General features: G+C 42.9%; 1 protein-coding gene across 3 annotated transcripts in view; it reads left to right on the top strand.

The window, feature by feature from the left end:
• The window catches only part of LRRC9 (leucine rich repeat containing 9), a 124,192-nt gene extending 109,237 nt beyond the window's left edge, over positions 1 to 14,955 (top strand). The window contains exons 32-34 of one of the 3 annotated variants that reach the window (XR_005744831.1): positions 2,034 to 2,199; positions 2,360 to 2,483; positions 2,605 to 2,923. Coding sequence is in view for 2 of the 3 variants with exons in the window: in XM_040333773.1 (XP_040189707.1) it covers positions 9,606 to 9,753; positions 14,767 to 14,806 (188 nt within the window). In the remaining variant the exon portion in view is untranslated. Of the gene's footprint in view, positions 1 to 2,033; positions 2,200 to 2,359; positions 2,484 to 2,604; positions 2,924 to 9,605; positions 9,754 to 14,766 lie in introns of those variants that run through there. The other 2 variants (XM_040333773.1, XM_040333774.1) reach the window with 2 other exon arrangements.
• Positions 14,956 to 15,160: the final 205 nt, after the last annotated feature.

Genomic DNA, 15,160 nt, shown 5'->3' with positions numbered 1-15,160 from the left:
ATCTACGGGATCTAGGAGAATGGAATCGTCCATCCTCCAGATACCCGACTTGGGGCGGCGTCCCGGCCACGTTAGTGTTATAGTGATGGGATGATGGTCGGAAAGCACCATGGGTTCTATAGTGGCTTCCGAGAGAAGGGGGAGGGCGTCTTGGGAGGTGAGGAACAAGTCAATACGTGTGTATTTGGTGTGTAATGATGAAAAATATGTGTAATCTCTTTCGTTTGGGTGTAACGTACGCCAGGAATCATGTAAGGCTAGGAGGTCCAATTGGACTTTAATGGCTCTGAGGGCTCGGTATGTGAGGCAAGAGGTCCCGTTGGATGTGTCTACCAGGGGGACTAAGGGGACGTTGAAGTCTCCGCCCAGGATCAGCGTTCCTACTTGGAACGCCGTGAGCTGGAACGTTACTTCCCGGAAAAATTGTACATGTTTTGAATTGGGGGCGTAAATGTTTGCGATTGTGACGGGCGACCCCTGTATTGACCCCTTGAGGAAGAGGAACCTTCCCTGTGGATCCCTCTGAATATCGTCTACCTGCATTGGGCAATGTTTGGAGAGAAGGATAGATACCCCTTTGGATTTGGATTCGTCGGTGGTAGCGTGGTATACTGTCGGATAGTAGGTGCTCCGAAGCGTGGGCACACTGTCTGATCGGAAGTGGGTCTCTTGTAAGAGGACCACGTGAGGTTTCTCCCTCAGGATATTGCATAGCAGGCGCGAGCGCTTCTCTGGGATATTGAGCCCTCGCGCGTTAAGCGAGTATAATTTTAGCTGTAATGCGACAGGGGGTTGCAAGTGGGCAGTTGGGGTAGGAATTGCGTTGTGCGTCATATCGGCTGGTGGGGGGGGAAGACGGAGGGGAAGATGGGAGGGTAAAGATGAGTGATGGGGGTTGGCACTGGACTGGTGCTGAATCAGGGGGGTGTGTCTGGGGGGGGCTGGGTTGTACCGATTAGGCGGCTAGAGGTGGGGACCTCTCACCTAGGGGGGGTATGGGGCTAGTCGGAGGGTTACAGTGCACACCCAGCGCGCATACCACAACGTGCGGTGCGCACACCTCTGTGTACAGCTGTGTGGGGGTTGGCACGGACTCACCCGCAGATGTATTGAGTAGTGTCGAAAGCACTCGTGAAACAATACTAACTACAGTAACTAGATAACCAGGTAAATCAGCAACTGTGGCCATTCGTGTCGTGCCACCTCAGAGTAGGCTTTTCACCTAGCAGTGAACCTTCAGGAGGCTTGGTGATGTTTCAGAAGGGTTGAGTCGCAGGCCAGGATGGGCAAGTAAGCGTGTCCTCGCCTGTCCCGGGTAGCGGCTTAGGGGCATGACTGTGTCGCTAAGTATCCTGAACACTTCACGTAAGCCCTGGCAGCGCCCCGCAGCCTTACCTTGCCCACCATAGCCAAATGTTATTTTTCTGTATGTTGACATGTAATGTTACATTTAAAAAGTAGAGAATTTATTGAAGAAAAGCGTTGAACATTGGTGACCTGTGCTTAACATGTCCCTGTTCAGTTGCATAGAAAACCGCATGTGCCTGTCCTCCTTCATATGGGGTGCTACACAGCACTCTCTTACTGTTTTGACCTGCAGTCAACACTGAGAGTAGTATATGTTAGCACATAGCATGGATATGCACATGTCCATGTCTCTTAATTGCAAGGTAGCTAGCGGTAACTGAAACGCTTAAAACAACCGCCATTTACTTAGCATATTTTGCATCCACAATCCAATGTAGCATCGCATGGCACAGCTTTCCTCCCTTCAGAGATCAGAAGTTTTCACATTATGGATGACACAGAGCAGGAATGAAACCACACATAGACCATGAACCTGATCATGCAGTGTGTAAGTTTTGTCAAGGGGTGCAACAACGTACTTCAAGCACTAAAACATGATTGTGGGGATCACGAGTTTGGCATTGTGCGTTTCCTTTACCCCTGCCCAGTTTTCAGTTCTAGCATCTAAAACTTGATAACATAATGTTTTTCTGGACATTCTGTTTTGACATATCTGAAAATTTCAGGTGAGGGCTCGGAGATCACCAGGCGGTGGAGATCGCACCGTTTCCGCAATAACATCGCCAATGAACAGCTTGCCCGGAGCAGAGCCCCAGCAAGAGGATCACATCGCAGATGTCATCCTAATACCAGTGAGCTGATGTTTCACAAAAGGCCAATTGAGTCCAGGGAGTAAGTAGAAATTGATTTTTTAAAGTATTAAGTTATAGATGTTAGTCTGGACCATACATGAATGAAGATTATATTGACTGCATCGTATATACATCATCCAATGTAAATGTAAATGTAACATGTTTAGTGCTCTTCATTTACAGTATATATTTTTATTTAGAAGCACAACAGGCAGTTAGATTGAATAGGAGGAAGGCAAGGAGAGTGAAGAGAGGCAATCACATCTTTTGACACCAGTAGACTCCTAGGAGGCAGCAGCACACCCACCTCTACAGAGTATGCAGGTATGTTTATCTCTCTATTAAAATCTAACATTGTATATGTCCATTGATACATGTAGGTACATATCTGTGTCTAGCCATATTTCTTGATGGTAAATGTTCAATAATTGTTCTATTTCTCTAGGGTACTAAAGGAAGAGAAGAAGGCACCAGTGTGGCGCTGAAGGTAACCATGACGTGCACGTAGATGGCGGGCTATAACGTCAATTGATGAAGGCATCCTATGAATTATGAGAGAAATTCCAATTCCTTCATGCCAGAAGATGACCCAGCCACCCCAGGATACCTTCCTTAATTATGTAAACTGACATGTAACGTTCTGCCCCAAAATCCTGCCCATGCTGAAAAACCTCACAGATGGGCAGGCTATGCAGACCACTGATGACATTTACTGATTGCTGGCAGCCTACAGTTCTTGCAATAAATTTTTGTTTAACCCTTTATACCCTGTCTGTTATTTATTCTTAATGAAAGTTCATGTTACAGCTGACATTAATAGCAGGGAGATGAATCTGTCTGTCCCTACTATGTGTTGAAGAACTGTAATTACTGGGGGTAACTACTACAAATGTTGGCCAATATCTGGCTCCTTGAGAGCATGTGGTTTTCCCCTTTCACCTAAACTTATATGCTTTCTTTCTGTTGTGAAGGGTAAGGTTCACAATTACTGGGAATGATAGCAGTGCCTGTCAAACAATGGCTGCATCCAAGGGTGCATGCACTTTACAGGCAGACACATGCACACTAACCTCATGTGAACAAAAACATTTGGATGGCTGCACTCCCAAACGATGCAATGTGGCTTTATTAAAGTAAACAAAAAACTATAAACACAACCAAGCACAAACAGGCAGGGGAATAACAAGGTTGACACGTTTCACACGGAATCCGTAATTTATCCATGCTTTTGATAGAGCAGGGATTCAGTGGGAAATGCGTCAACCTTGTTATTCCCCTGCCTGTCTGTGCTTGTTTGTTTTTTGGGATTTTTGTTTACTTTAATAAAGCCGTATTGCCTTGTGTGGGAGTGCAGCCGTCTCGGTGAGAGCAGCTCCGGCTTCTGCAGCTGTCAATTAAATCTTGTAGTGGGGGGGTTGCAGGGCCAAGTCACGCTGTCTGTGTCTATAGACAGAGCCCAGTTTAGGATCGAGTCTATAAGCGTGCCATAGGTGGCACATGGCAAGGAGGAGCTGAAAAAAGCAGGGGACCCCATAAGAGGAGAATCAGGGCTGCTCTATATGCAAAACCATTGCACAAAGCAGGTTAGTACAAAGTAAAAAAAAAAAACATAGGTTGGTGGGACTTTGATGGCAACACATCACCCAAGAGTTTGATGAACATGTTATTGTTTATTGGTACATGGTAAAATCCAATTAATGTTTTGCACAAAAGAAGATACAATTCTAGTTACATGCTATGAAAATACACGTGAACCACATGCTGTCTCCGCTCCGACTGACGTGTTTCAGAAAGAACCTTTCATCAGGGGTGCAATGGGGGAGGAGATACACATGTATACAGTATTCTATAGATAAATAAAACAGCATTAGAAAATATTGTATAAACAAAACAAAATAGTGTAATGTGGGTTGGTTAATCTACACAATGTGAGAAACACCTACCACATAGTAGAATGTGGTTCACATTCAGGAGGATAGAGAGGAAGCAGCATACCAGGATAACAAGAGATAGTAAGGGGAAAAGCCAAAGGTCCGGGCGACTAGCAGACAAGGATAAACATAGAACACGCCAAAGGGTCAGGGTCCCAAGCAGGCAGGGATAGTCGAGAACAAGCCAAGATCGGTAAAACAGAGACAGACATAGAGCATATGGCAAGTAGGAAACCAAACACACAATAGCTAACAAACGATAATGATCAGCACGGCTGGCTTGCAATGCACATGTTAATATAGAGTTCCCTGATAGGGCCTGGGGTGGAGCCTTGCTACAGGAGAGATTACTTAAGCAGCCAGGTGAGAGCGGCTGGCCTCTAAAGCTGAACACATGGAGGAGAGGTAAGCTGACAGACAAACATTACTGCATAACCATGACAACATGGTGGATACACAATTGCTGAAAGCAGGTAAGTATAACCTGTTTGTTATATAAAAAAAAAGAACCTTTACTATTTAAGCAAATTTTGTACTAAAAGGATTTTTTTCAGATTGGGGATTTTTTAGGAAAGGCTTTGTTTAATGTAATAGCAAACAGAAAGAAGAAATGTATGTTTAATAAAAAAATAAACATCCAATAGCCAGCTGACTCTGGGTCACAGGAGAACAAAAGTAAGTCCACTCTAGAGAGACACGTGAGAAGTATGGCAAACAAAGTTATGGCCATACTTCTCTTTAATTATTATTATTATTATTATTATACAGGATTTATATAGCGCCAACAGTTTGCGCAGCGCTTTACATCAGGGAAGACAGTACAGTTACAATACAATTCAATACAGGAGGGATCAAAGGGCCCTGCTCGTTAGAGCTTACAATCTAGAAGGGAGGGTCAAGTGGAACAGAGGGTAGTTGATGTGGGGGTGATTTAATGGACATGCTTAGTTTAACCAGTTTGGCTCTAGAGCAAATCTTTTCTTTTTTTGCAAACATGTAAAAATGTTCATTTTTGGCAGTAAAATTACTTACCCCCCCCCCCCCCAGATCATTAGGCCCCTTTCACATTGGGACGTTTTTCATGCAGTACAGCGCTAAAAATAGCGTTGCTATACCGCATGAAAAATCATGCCCTGTACTCTTCAATGTGAAAGCCCGAAGGCTTTCACATTGAAGCGATGCGCTAGCAGGAACGCTCCAAAAGTCCTGCTAGCCGCATCTTTACCGCGGTATAGGAGCGGTGTGTTCACCGCTCCTATACCGCGCCTTCCCATTGAAATCAATGGGAAAGCGCGGTAATACCGCCGCAACGCAGGCGGTATTAACCCTTTTTCGGCCGCTAGCGGGGGTTAAAACCTCACCGCTAGCGCCCGAATATCGCGGTAAACACGATGGTATAGCCGCGCTACAAATAGCGCGGCTATACCGTCACCGCGGCTGACGCTTCAGTGTGAAGCCAGCCTTATAGATTTTCTGAAAGCAGAGGCCCTGACAGTTGCACATTTTTATGTCACGTGATATTTGTGCAACTGTTTATTATATGCAAATTTTCAGGAAAAAATATAATAAAATTTATTTTAGTGCAAACACAGGTGATAACATTTTTTTTTTTTGTAGTATATAAAAGATGGGGTTGTGTCAAGTAACTAAAAACCGGCGTTCATTTGCACTTGGGTAACAGCAATTTGTTTTCAAATATTTTTTATCATTTAATTTTTTTAAACTTTTTTTTTTCTTATCTTTATTTATTTTTACTTGATTGCTATTACAAGGGGTTAATAAACATTAATAAAGGGGATAATAAATGTGGTAGCATTGGTTAGGTGACAAGTACTCTTTTTGGATACTAATCTAATAGGCCGCGTACACACGATCGGTTAAACCGATGAGAATGGTCTGATGGACCGTTTTTATTGGTCAAAACCGATCGTGTGTGGGCACCATCGGTTATTTATCCATAGGTTAAAAAAAAGCCAACTTGTTTTAAATTTAAACGATGGATTCCTAACCGATAGAAAAAAAACAATCGTTTGTAGACACGTCGATCGGTTAAAAATCCACGCATGCTCAGAATCAAGTCGACGCATGCTTGGAAGCATTGAACTTCGTTTTTTTCAGCACGTCGTTGTGTTTTACGTCACCACGTTCTGACACGATCGTTTTTTTAACCGATGGTGTGTAGGCACGACTGACCATCAGTCAGCTTCATCGGTTAACCGATGAAAACAGTCCATCAGACCGTTCTCATCAGATGGACCGATCGTGTGTACAGGGCTATAGACCCCAATGTCTCCCTTGCTGTTTGCTTTCGGTTTCCTTGTTTACATCTGAGATCGAGGAATGGATATGCCTCGCTCACACAATGCTCTCCATCCTGAAGCTGATAGTTGCGATTCCAGGCTCCCAGAAATAGCAGAAGAACCCGGGAACCACGGGGGCTGACGCCGGCGGGGGGGGGGGCACCTTCCCCACCCACTTTGTGAAAGTTATAAATGGTTATTTAACCGCCCCATCACTTTCGAGCTGGGAGCCGAGTGAATAAGCAAAGCACAATCTAGTTAAAGCTGAACTCTAGGCAGTTGTAAAAGTTAATACTAATGCAGAGCCATATCCAAAAAATACATCATTGTATTTTTCAAATGTAAGCAATGTATCCATCTAAAACTGCCATGGTACCAGCTTCTTGCAGTTTCTATACAGCAGAGCTTAAACTGGGCGAGAGAGAGAAACATTAAAAGGAACCAGTCAATTGTTCTGCAGTTTTTATGTGCTAGAAATGAATAAGCTGCTGGTAGGGGAGAGCAGAGTATAAGGCCCCATACTCACGACCAAACATGTCTGCTGAAACTGGTCCGCGGGCCAGTTTCAGCATACATGTTCGGTCGTGTGTGGGCGCGAGCGGGCCGAATTCCAGCAAACATTTGCCCGCCGGGCCTTTTCCCAGCAGACAAATATTCCTGGACGTGTTTTAAAACCGTCCGCTGGAATCCTGCCCGCTCGGACATGTACGGTCGTCAGTACAGACCTACCGTACATGTCCAGGCGCCCGCCGTCCCTCGCATGCGTCGAATGACTTCGACGCATGCGTGGAAGCATTTTAAAGGCGGGCCGCCCACGTCGCTGCGCCATTGTCGCGGCGACACCGCGTCATCGCGGACACGCCCCGCGTATTGTTTACGCGCGGACTTCTGTACGATGGTGTGTACAACCATTGTACAGAAGCCCTCTGGCAGACATGTATGGTGAAAACGGTCCGACGGACCGCTTTCACCATACATGTTTGTTCGTGTGTACCCGGCCTTAGAGAGCAAAGGTTATCAGTCTTCTGCTTCTGCTTTCCGTGTCCAGTCAAAAAGTGAGGGAGGGACAACACCTGTAAGTGTTTAAAGGGTAAGAAAATAAAATGACAGGGAAACATATTTGTAAATAAATCTAGTTATCTTAATCGTACAGGACACAGGACTTGTATTCATGGACCATGGACAGGCTACCTTTCAGTGATTGGACACTGGCAAACTTTACACCCCTGCAGTGCACCCATGTGAATTGCCCACTCTATGAGACGCTTGTTGTTTTTTTTTCTCAGTGTGTACCCTGGGGACTGTTTCTGAACCCCTCTACCTGGGGCTGGCTGGTTTTGCGCACTGGATCTTGCTTTAAGGAGAGCTGGGGGGGAATTTGAGATTTGTGATGAGAGAAGAGCTGGGGGGTTTTGAGAAAAGAGGAGAGCTGGTGACGAATTTGTGATGAGGGGAGAGCTGGGGGGGATTTGAACAGAGAGGAGAGCGGGGGGACATTTGTACAGAGAGGAGAGCTGGGGGGGGGGTTGTGATGAGAGGAGAGCTGGTGAAGGATTTGTGATGAGAGGAGAGCTGGTGAGGGATTTGTGATGAGAGGAGAGCTGGGGGGATTTGTGATGAGAGGAGAGCTGGGGGGATTTGTGATGAGATAAGATCTGGTGGACATTTGTACAGAGAGGAGAGCTGGGGGGGGGGATGTCATGAGAGGAGAGCTGGGGGGATTTGTGGTGAGAGGAGATTTGTGATGAGAGGAGAAATGGGGGGGTTTTTTGATGAGAGGAGTTTTGGGGAAGATTTGTGCTGAGAGGAGATTTGGGGAAGATTTGTGATGAGAGGAGATTTGGGGGGCAGTTGTGATGAGAGAAGAGCTTGGAGGGATTTTGTGGGATACACCTTATGTGATATGCAGTTGAAAATGGCGAGTATTGCCTCTGTTAAGTTTGATAGCAATATCTATAAAATGTGCCATGCAGTTCTAAGCCTTAACTCATTAAAAAATGTTGGTGCCACCGTACTGCTCTCTACGGAAGGTGTGGCTGGGGGCGGGGTTTGGGTGTGGTTGGCGGAGAGTTGGGCATGGTTGGGGCGGAGGGTTGGGCAGAGGGGGTGAGTTCCTGCACCTATTCTCTGAGAAAAAAAATTCCTGGCCCGGATTCACGTAGGAGATACGACGGCGTATCCTTAGATACGCCGTTGTATCTCTGAGTCTGAGGCATCGTATCTTGGCGCCTGATTCAAAGAATCAGATACGCCAGAATTTGTATAAGATACGACCAGCGTAAGTCTCCTATGCCGTTGTATCTTAACTGCATATTTACGCTGGCCCGCTAGGGGTGTGTACGCCCGGCTGTCGCAGTAGAGATACGCCGTTTAAGTAAGGCTTTTTCTGTCGTAAAGTTACCCCTCTTCTATGAGGCGTACCAATGTTGGGTATGGACATCGGAACAGCGTCAAATTTTTCACGTTTTACGTCATTTGCGTAAGTCGTTCGTGAATAGGGCTGGGCGTCATTTACGTTCATGTCGAAAGCATTGGCTTTTTGCGGGTTAATTTGGAGCATGTGCACTGGGATACTTTCACGGACGGCGCATGCGCCGTTCGTAAAAAGCGTCATTTACGTGGGGTCACAATAAATTTACATAACACACGCCTACATCTTCCAGATTTGAATTAGGCGGGCTTACGCCGGCCTATTTAGGCTACGCCGCCGCAACTTTGCTTTGTGAATACTGCACTTGCCTGTCAAAGTTGCGGAGGCGTAACGTAAATAGGATCCGTTACGCCCGCACAAAGATGCGCTCTCCTACGTGAATCTGGCCCCCTGTGTGTATCTGAACCTCTTATGTCACAAACGAGAGTATATCACTTATGTTTATGATGTGCTTTCTCCACACAGTGAGGCTGATTTACAACACCAGAGAAGAAAAAAATATGTGATTTACTATTTATTTATTTTTTACGTTAAATGAAAGCCAACACTTAAATGGTTGGTAGCAGCAACACATTTATAAAATCTTTCCAAGGTACTGTTTACTCCGCCATTGAATAACTAAATGCACAAATAGGTTACGCCGTGGAATGTTGTAACAATTTACATGCTCATTTTGTATGTTTTTGTTTCCTTTTCCCTATAGCAATATTTCATTATAAAAAATGACAAGCAGGTTGTTATCTGACAATTGATTGCAGGCTGAATAGGCTGTTTTATGTTTCAGACAAGAAATCCAAGAATAATCCCCGCAGTGTAAATGCTGAAATTGCTTTCAGGCCGCTCAGAGCACCAGCAAATATTTCTACATCGCACTTGGCACAAGCTGGTCCAAATCGGGTAGCACAAGGCAGCAATCCGGCGCATGAAGGAAGGTGGGTACTATATAGAAACAACTAGTACAGTCTTATGCCGCGTACACACGATCGGAAATTCCAACAACAAAACCGTAGATTTTTTTCCGAATTTTGGCTCAAACTTGTGTTACATACACACGGTCACACAAATGTTGTCGGAAATTCCAAATGTCGAGAACGCGGTGACGTACAACACTACGACGAGCCGAGAAAAATTAAGTTAAATGATTCCGAGAATGCGTTTGATTTTTGTGCGTCGGAATTACAGACGATCCGAATTTCCGACAAGAACCAGCTCTCAAATTTTTCTTGTCGGAAGTTCCGACAGCAAATGTCCGATGGAGCCTACACACGGTCGGAATTTCCGACAAAAGGCTCACATCGAACATTTGTTGTCGGAATTGCCGATCGTGTGTCAATTCATGGGGAAGCAATTCCCTGTTTGCCAGGAACTTTCTATGGTAGTAAGGCAGAATGGGTCCTCGCTTCCTGTAATCACGTTTGATAGTTGAACTATTCAGCTCTATATAATCACTAATACTGTCCATTACATATATTTTTTAGTGGAAGAGGTGCAAGTACCTGAATTTGACTTGGTGTCAGTGTCTTGCAATCAAATTTACCACATTGCTCAGAGGGGTAAAGCAGCACACTAAGCCAGATGTACTGCATTAAAAAACAAAAATGTCTATTGGCTTAGTGCATTAGAGTAATGCTGCACTCAATATCCTAGATACAGGGAGATGACACTAATATTCTCAAAAAGTTGCACAAAAACACCATCTCAAAAAATAATCAAATACTGATACAATACCACAATTGTGGAAAAAATATGAAAATGTGAAGAAATTTATGAAAGTATCAAAAACTACACCCAAAAATTGCTACAGTATACAAAACAAATAAAATGAAAAAATGACAAATGGAAATCTGGTGAAGAATTGATCCAAAAACATATAAATAATGCTAATGCACACCCAATGTCACAATTAGGGACACAAACGCCAAAAGAATGTCCACAAATATCTTGTGTGTATAAATTCAGCATGCAGCGTTCCTGGACCACGACACAACCATCTTCTTACCAGATCTCAATGAGCTCTAATCTAAAAGAGAAAACTTTTAATTGCTTGTCATCCATAAGTTATTGGCACCACATACCTTAATTTGGTAACAATGTAAGGAAAGGATTTGGGACTTTAAAGGTGCGAAACACACAAAGATATATAAAAAATAATTTTATTTTATAAAAGTTAAAATCAACAGAATATAATCTATCTAGATATTGGTAAACTGTTTCAGAATGTGCAAAATGACAAAATTCTCTACATGTTTCACCACTATTCAGTAGCTTCCTCAGGAGATTTACATTTGTCAAGCACTGTCTACTGAAAAAAAGAAAGAAAACAAAATACAAATAATTACAATAATTGGTACAAAATATACACAAATCTATAAAGTTATACAAAAACATCTATTTAATCCCAAATTGGCTGGGGTCACAAGGACCAACAAATACAGGGAGCAAGTATTTACCTGTATGAAGATGGATTGATAGCAAATATAAAAATATATATGTATATTAAAAAATCTAATCTAAAATAGATCAATAATGCTCTGACACCCACACAAGGTCACTCCAGGTTGCATTGTGGATCACTTCCAATCCTCCACCGAGTACCAGAGATCACCAACTCTCCTCAGGGATGGTGGGAAGAGGACAGCAAAGGACCATAGAGTAGTACTGCTAAAAATACCCACTTTACTACATATATAATATGCTCACAAGTATCTCAAGGTATACACAAGCAAAAAACATCTCGCTGTTGTACACTGGTGGGCGTAATGACATCATAGGCTGTAGGCCTCACACCGCATTGTACTGCATTGCTTATGTGCGTCAAGGAACATGCTGGTAGGAGGAGATAGTAGATTGACAAAAGGAGCTTTTCAGTTTGCTGCATCACAGGCTGAGGGAGTGACAAGACTTTTAACATTTGATAAAAATATCTAACCTTCTGCCACGCCAGACAGTGCAGAGCTGTGCATATCTCAGGACTGTATAGACAGAGTTACAAATCCTATGGCAAGTTGAATGGCTTTCTTGATTGTATTTCATCTTAGTATTTACCGGTTGTTTTCCTGGAGTTCAGTTTTAAACAACAATTAATCCTATCCCACTGTTGGTGCCTATGCTTTGTGGATTGGTGTCCAACCCTAAAAATACACAGGTTACTGATACTTCCACAAAGTATGTAGAAGCCACAAGTTTACGTAAGACTGCAATTTCTTGTATCAGTAGCTCTTTCTAGGGGTAGCAGCCCCAGGAGAACTTGAACCCTCCCTGAAGAGCAAAGAGCACTCCTCTCAGGGCTCCCAAACATGTATCACCTCCCCAGCCACCTTTTGGATGCTTTATTCCAGGGATTGGCTGTAGCATGATAAATATTTGTGCTATTTAAATCTCCCTGCCCTATATTCTGGAAGCTTCTTCCAGAAGCCGGTGAGAGAAATCAAACACTTAGCGCAGGAAACCCTGAATAGACAAAAACAAAAACTGCTGCACCACTGATTACAATAAAGCCAGAAACCAAATTTGACCCAGCACTCTAACTGGAGTGGGGTGCTGAATTCCTTTGTTTATTTTCTTAAAGTGGATGTAAACCCACTCTCATCCTTTCTAAACTTTTGCCATAGTGCTGCTCTATAAGGATATAGATGCCTACTGCATGTATCCTTACCTGTCAAATATCTCCCCTCTGTCTGTTATAAGAACTGAAAAACTGCAGATTCTGTGGGTGGATCTGTTGTCTGGAGCACGGTGGGTGGAGTCGTGATGTCAGTAGACTCCCCGCCCTCCTCTACACTCCACTTGTCAACATACATTTTTTCTTTGTATTCCTTACACTAAATTCTGCTATGATCACTAACATCCAGTCAAAATCGAGAAAAGTAACCACATGACTTCAGAAAAGGAGTGGGGGTGGGAATTAAAAAATGTCTGTCTCCAGGCTAGTGCATGAGATATGTAAATTACCTGTCTCTCACAGCATGGGGGCGTAACGGACTAAGGTTTTTCTCTGTAAGTCCGTTTTATTTCACTGAACAATAAAAGAGGATTGCTCAGAGCTGGATTAACTCTGTGTGGCAAGACTGGGCACAGATGATAGGAAATCTTATACTGTACATTTTGGGTTTTACATCCACTTTAATTCTTCAGCTTGCTGTGTCCTTGTTCACAGTTGAAATTTTTTAGGTTACTATGAGTGGCCTAATAGGTCAGCATCATCTTTTCATTGCTGTTAAAATGCACGTTGGAGCTGCAGCTATTGACTAGCATTCCCCTCCCCTGACTGAAGAAATCCTTTGTCCAGGCACCCCTCTGCACTTCTTAACCCTCCTGGCGGTATCCCCGAGCGTGACTCGGGGTTGATTTTTTCTACCAAAATCGGTAACCCCGAGTCACGCTCGGGGTAGCTATGCAGAGCCTGCAGCGCGCGCTGGCTTACCTTCTCCTGGATCCAGCGATGTCACCGCGCTGTGCGAGCGAGCGGGACCTCGCTCGATTCACACAGTGTCCTCCTGTGCCGCCGATCTCCGTTCCCTGCGACGTTACGACGCACGGGAGCGGAGATCGGCGCCAAATTCAAAAAAGTAAACAAACACTATACATACAGTATACTGTAATCTTATAGATTACAGTACTGTATGTAAAAAAAACACACACCCCTTGTCCCTAGTGGTCTGCCCAGTGTCCTACTTGTAATTTTATATAATAAAAACCTTTCTTTCTGCCTGAAAACTGTAGATTGTCCATAGCAACCAAAAGTGTCTTTATGTCAAAAATGGTTTTAGATCAGCTAGAAAACAGCGATAATAAATTATAATCACTTGCAGAATTGTGCGATAGCGATTTGCGGGGAAATTCGTCATAAAAAAAAAACATAATGACAGCAACAATTCTGCAACTGAGCAAATTTCAGTGATTTTGAGTTGATTACATTATTGAATAATTTTTATTTTTATTATACTTGCTATAATTATTTATAATTATTTATTATATTATAATTTAAAATTTTGTTTTTAAAAAAATGTCATACCCGGGATGCCTATTAGATTCTTGTTTGGTCAGATTTAAGTGAGTTATTTCTAAAAATTACAGACCTACAGTATAAAACGCCAAATTTCCTTGCAAATAATTGTACCGCTTTCAGCATGTTTTTTCTGAAGGAATCATACCGCCAGGGAGGTTAAAGCGGTTCTTAAGCCTTAAGGTTTTTCACCTTAACCACTTTAGCCCGGAAGAATTGGCTGCCCAATGACCAGGCCATTTTTTGCGATACGGCACTGCGTCACTTTAATTGCGTGGAAGTGCGACACTGTACCCAAACAAAATTGACGTCCCTTTTTTCCCACAAATAGAGCTTTCTTTTGGTGGTATTTTATCATCTCTGTGGTTTTTTTTTGCACTATAAGCACAAAAAGAACGACAATTTTGAAAAAAACTAAAATATTTTGTACTTGTTGCTATAATAGATATCCCCATTTTTTTTTTTAAAAAAGCTATTTTTTTTCTCAGTTTAGGCCGATATGTATTCTTCTACATACTTTTGGTAATAAAAATTGCAATAAGCTTATATTGATTGGTTTGTGCAAAAGTTATAGGGCTGGATTCAGAAAGATCAGCGGATCTTTCTGCTGGCGTAACGTATCTCAGATAGTTTTGTACCTACTACTATTTACATGGCCAGCCAAGCTTCATCCTTGAAATCCCCTCCTGGTTTCTATAGTACTGAATTACAGTTGAACGCTTTGGCAAACATAGATACCTGTATTTCATCTGGAGGTTTTGTCCCTTTTTGCTGTTTGCAAAGTAGTTATTCTGTGTCAATCTTTCTTCCTCATGTATAATGATGACCTTAAACTATAAAAGGTTATTAGGAAGTCACTATTCCTATATAAGGCGACCTTCATTGCTTTCAGATGCATGTCGGTGTTTTTCACGTTTTATACTTTTTTGTTCCATTGCAGATTATTTGGGAATGGGATTCTCCGTCAGAATCGGATGTAGTACAGACACTGGCACTTTTCTTACAATTCTGTTATTTTATATTGTTAATTTATTTACAGTTCTACCTCTCCCAGGATATACAAGAAACGATAGTTCAGTTGTATCTACTTACACCTGTATTTAATAAAAATTATTGAAATTACGAAGGACATCTGGTGTGTTTTTGTGTTTTTGTTTCTTTTTGTTTTCCTGCTTTATGGACTCTTTGTGGCCGATATTTCTTGTCTTGATCTAGACACAGGAGGGGGTTATTTACGAAAGGCAAATCCACTTTGCACTACAAGTGCATTGGGAAGTGCAGTTGCTGTAGATCTGAGGGGAAGATCTGAAATGAGGGGAAGCTCTGCTGATTTT

The sequence above is a fragment of the Rana temporaria genome, chromosome 13 (genome assembly GCF_905171775.1).
Source record: "Rana temporaria chromosome 13, aRanTem1.1, whole genome shotgun sequence".
Lineage (NCBI taxonomy): Eukaryota > Metazoa > Chordata > Amphibia > Anura > Ranidae > Rana > Rana temporaria.
Note: the sequence above shows the minus strand (reverse complement) of the source record. Positions and strands in the feature narration are given on the sequence as shown.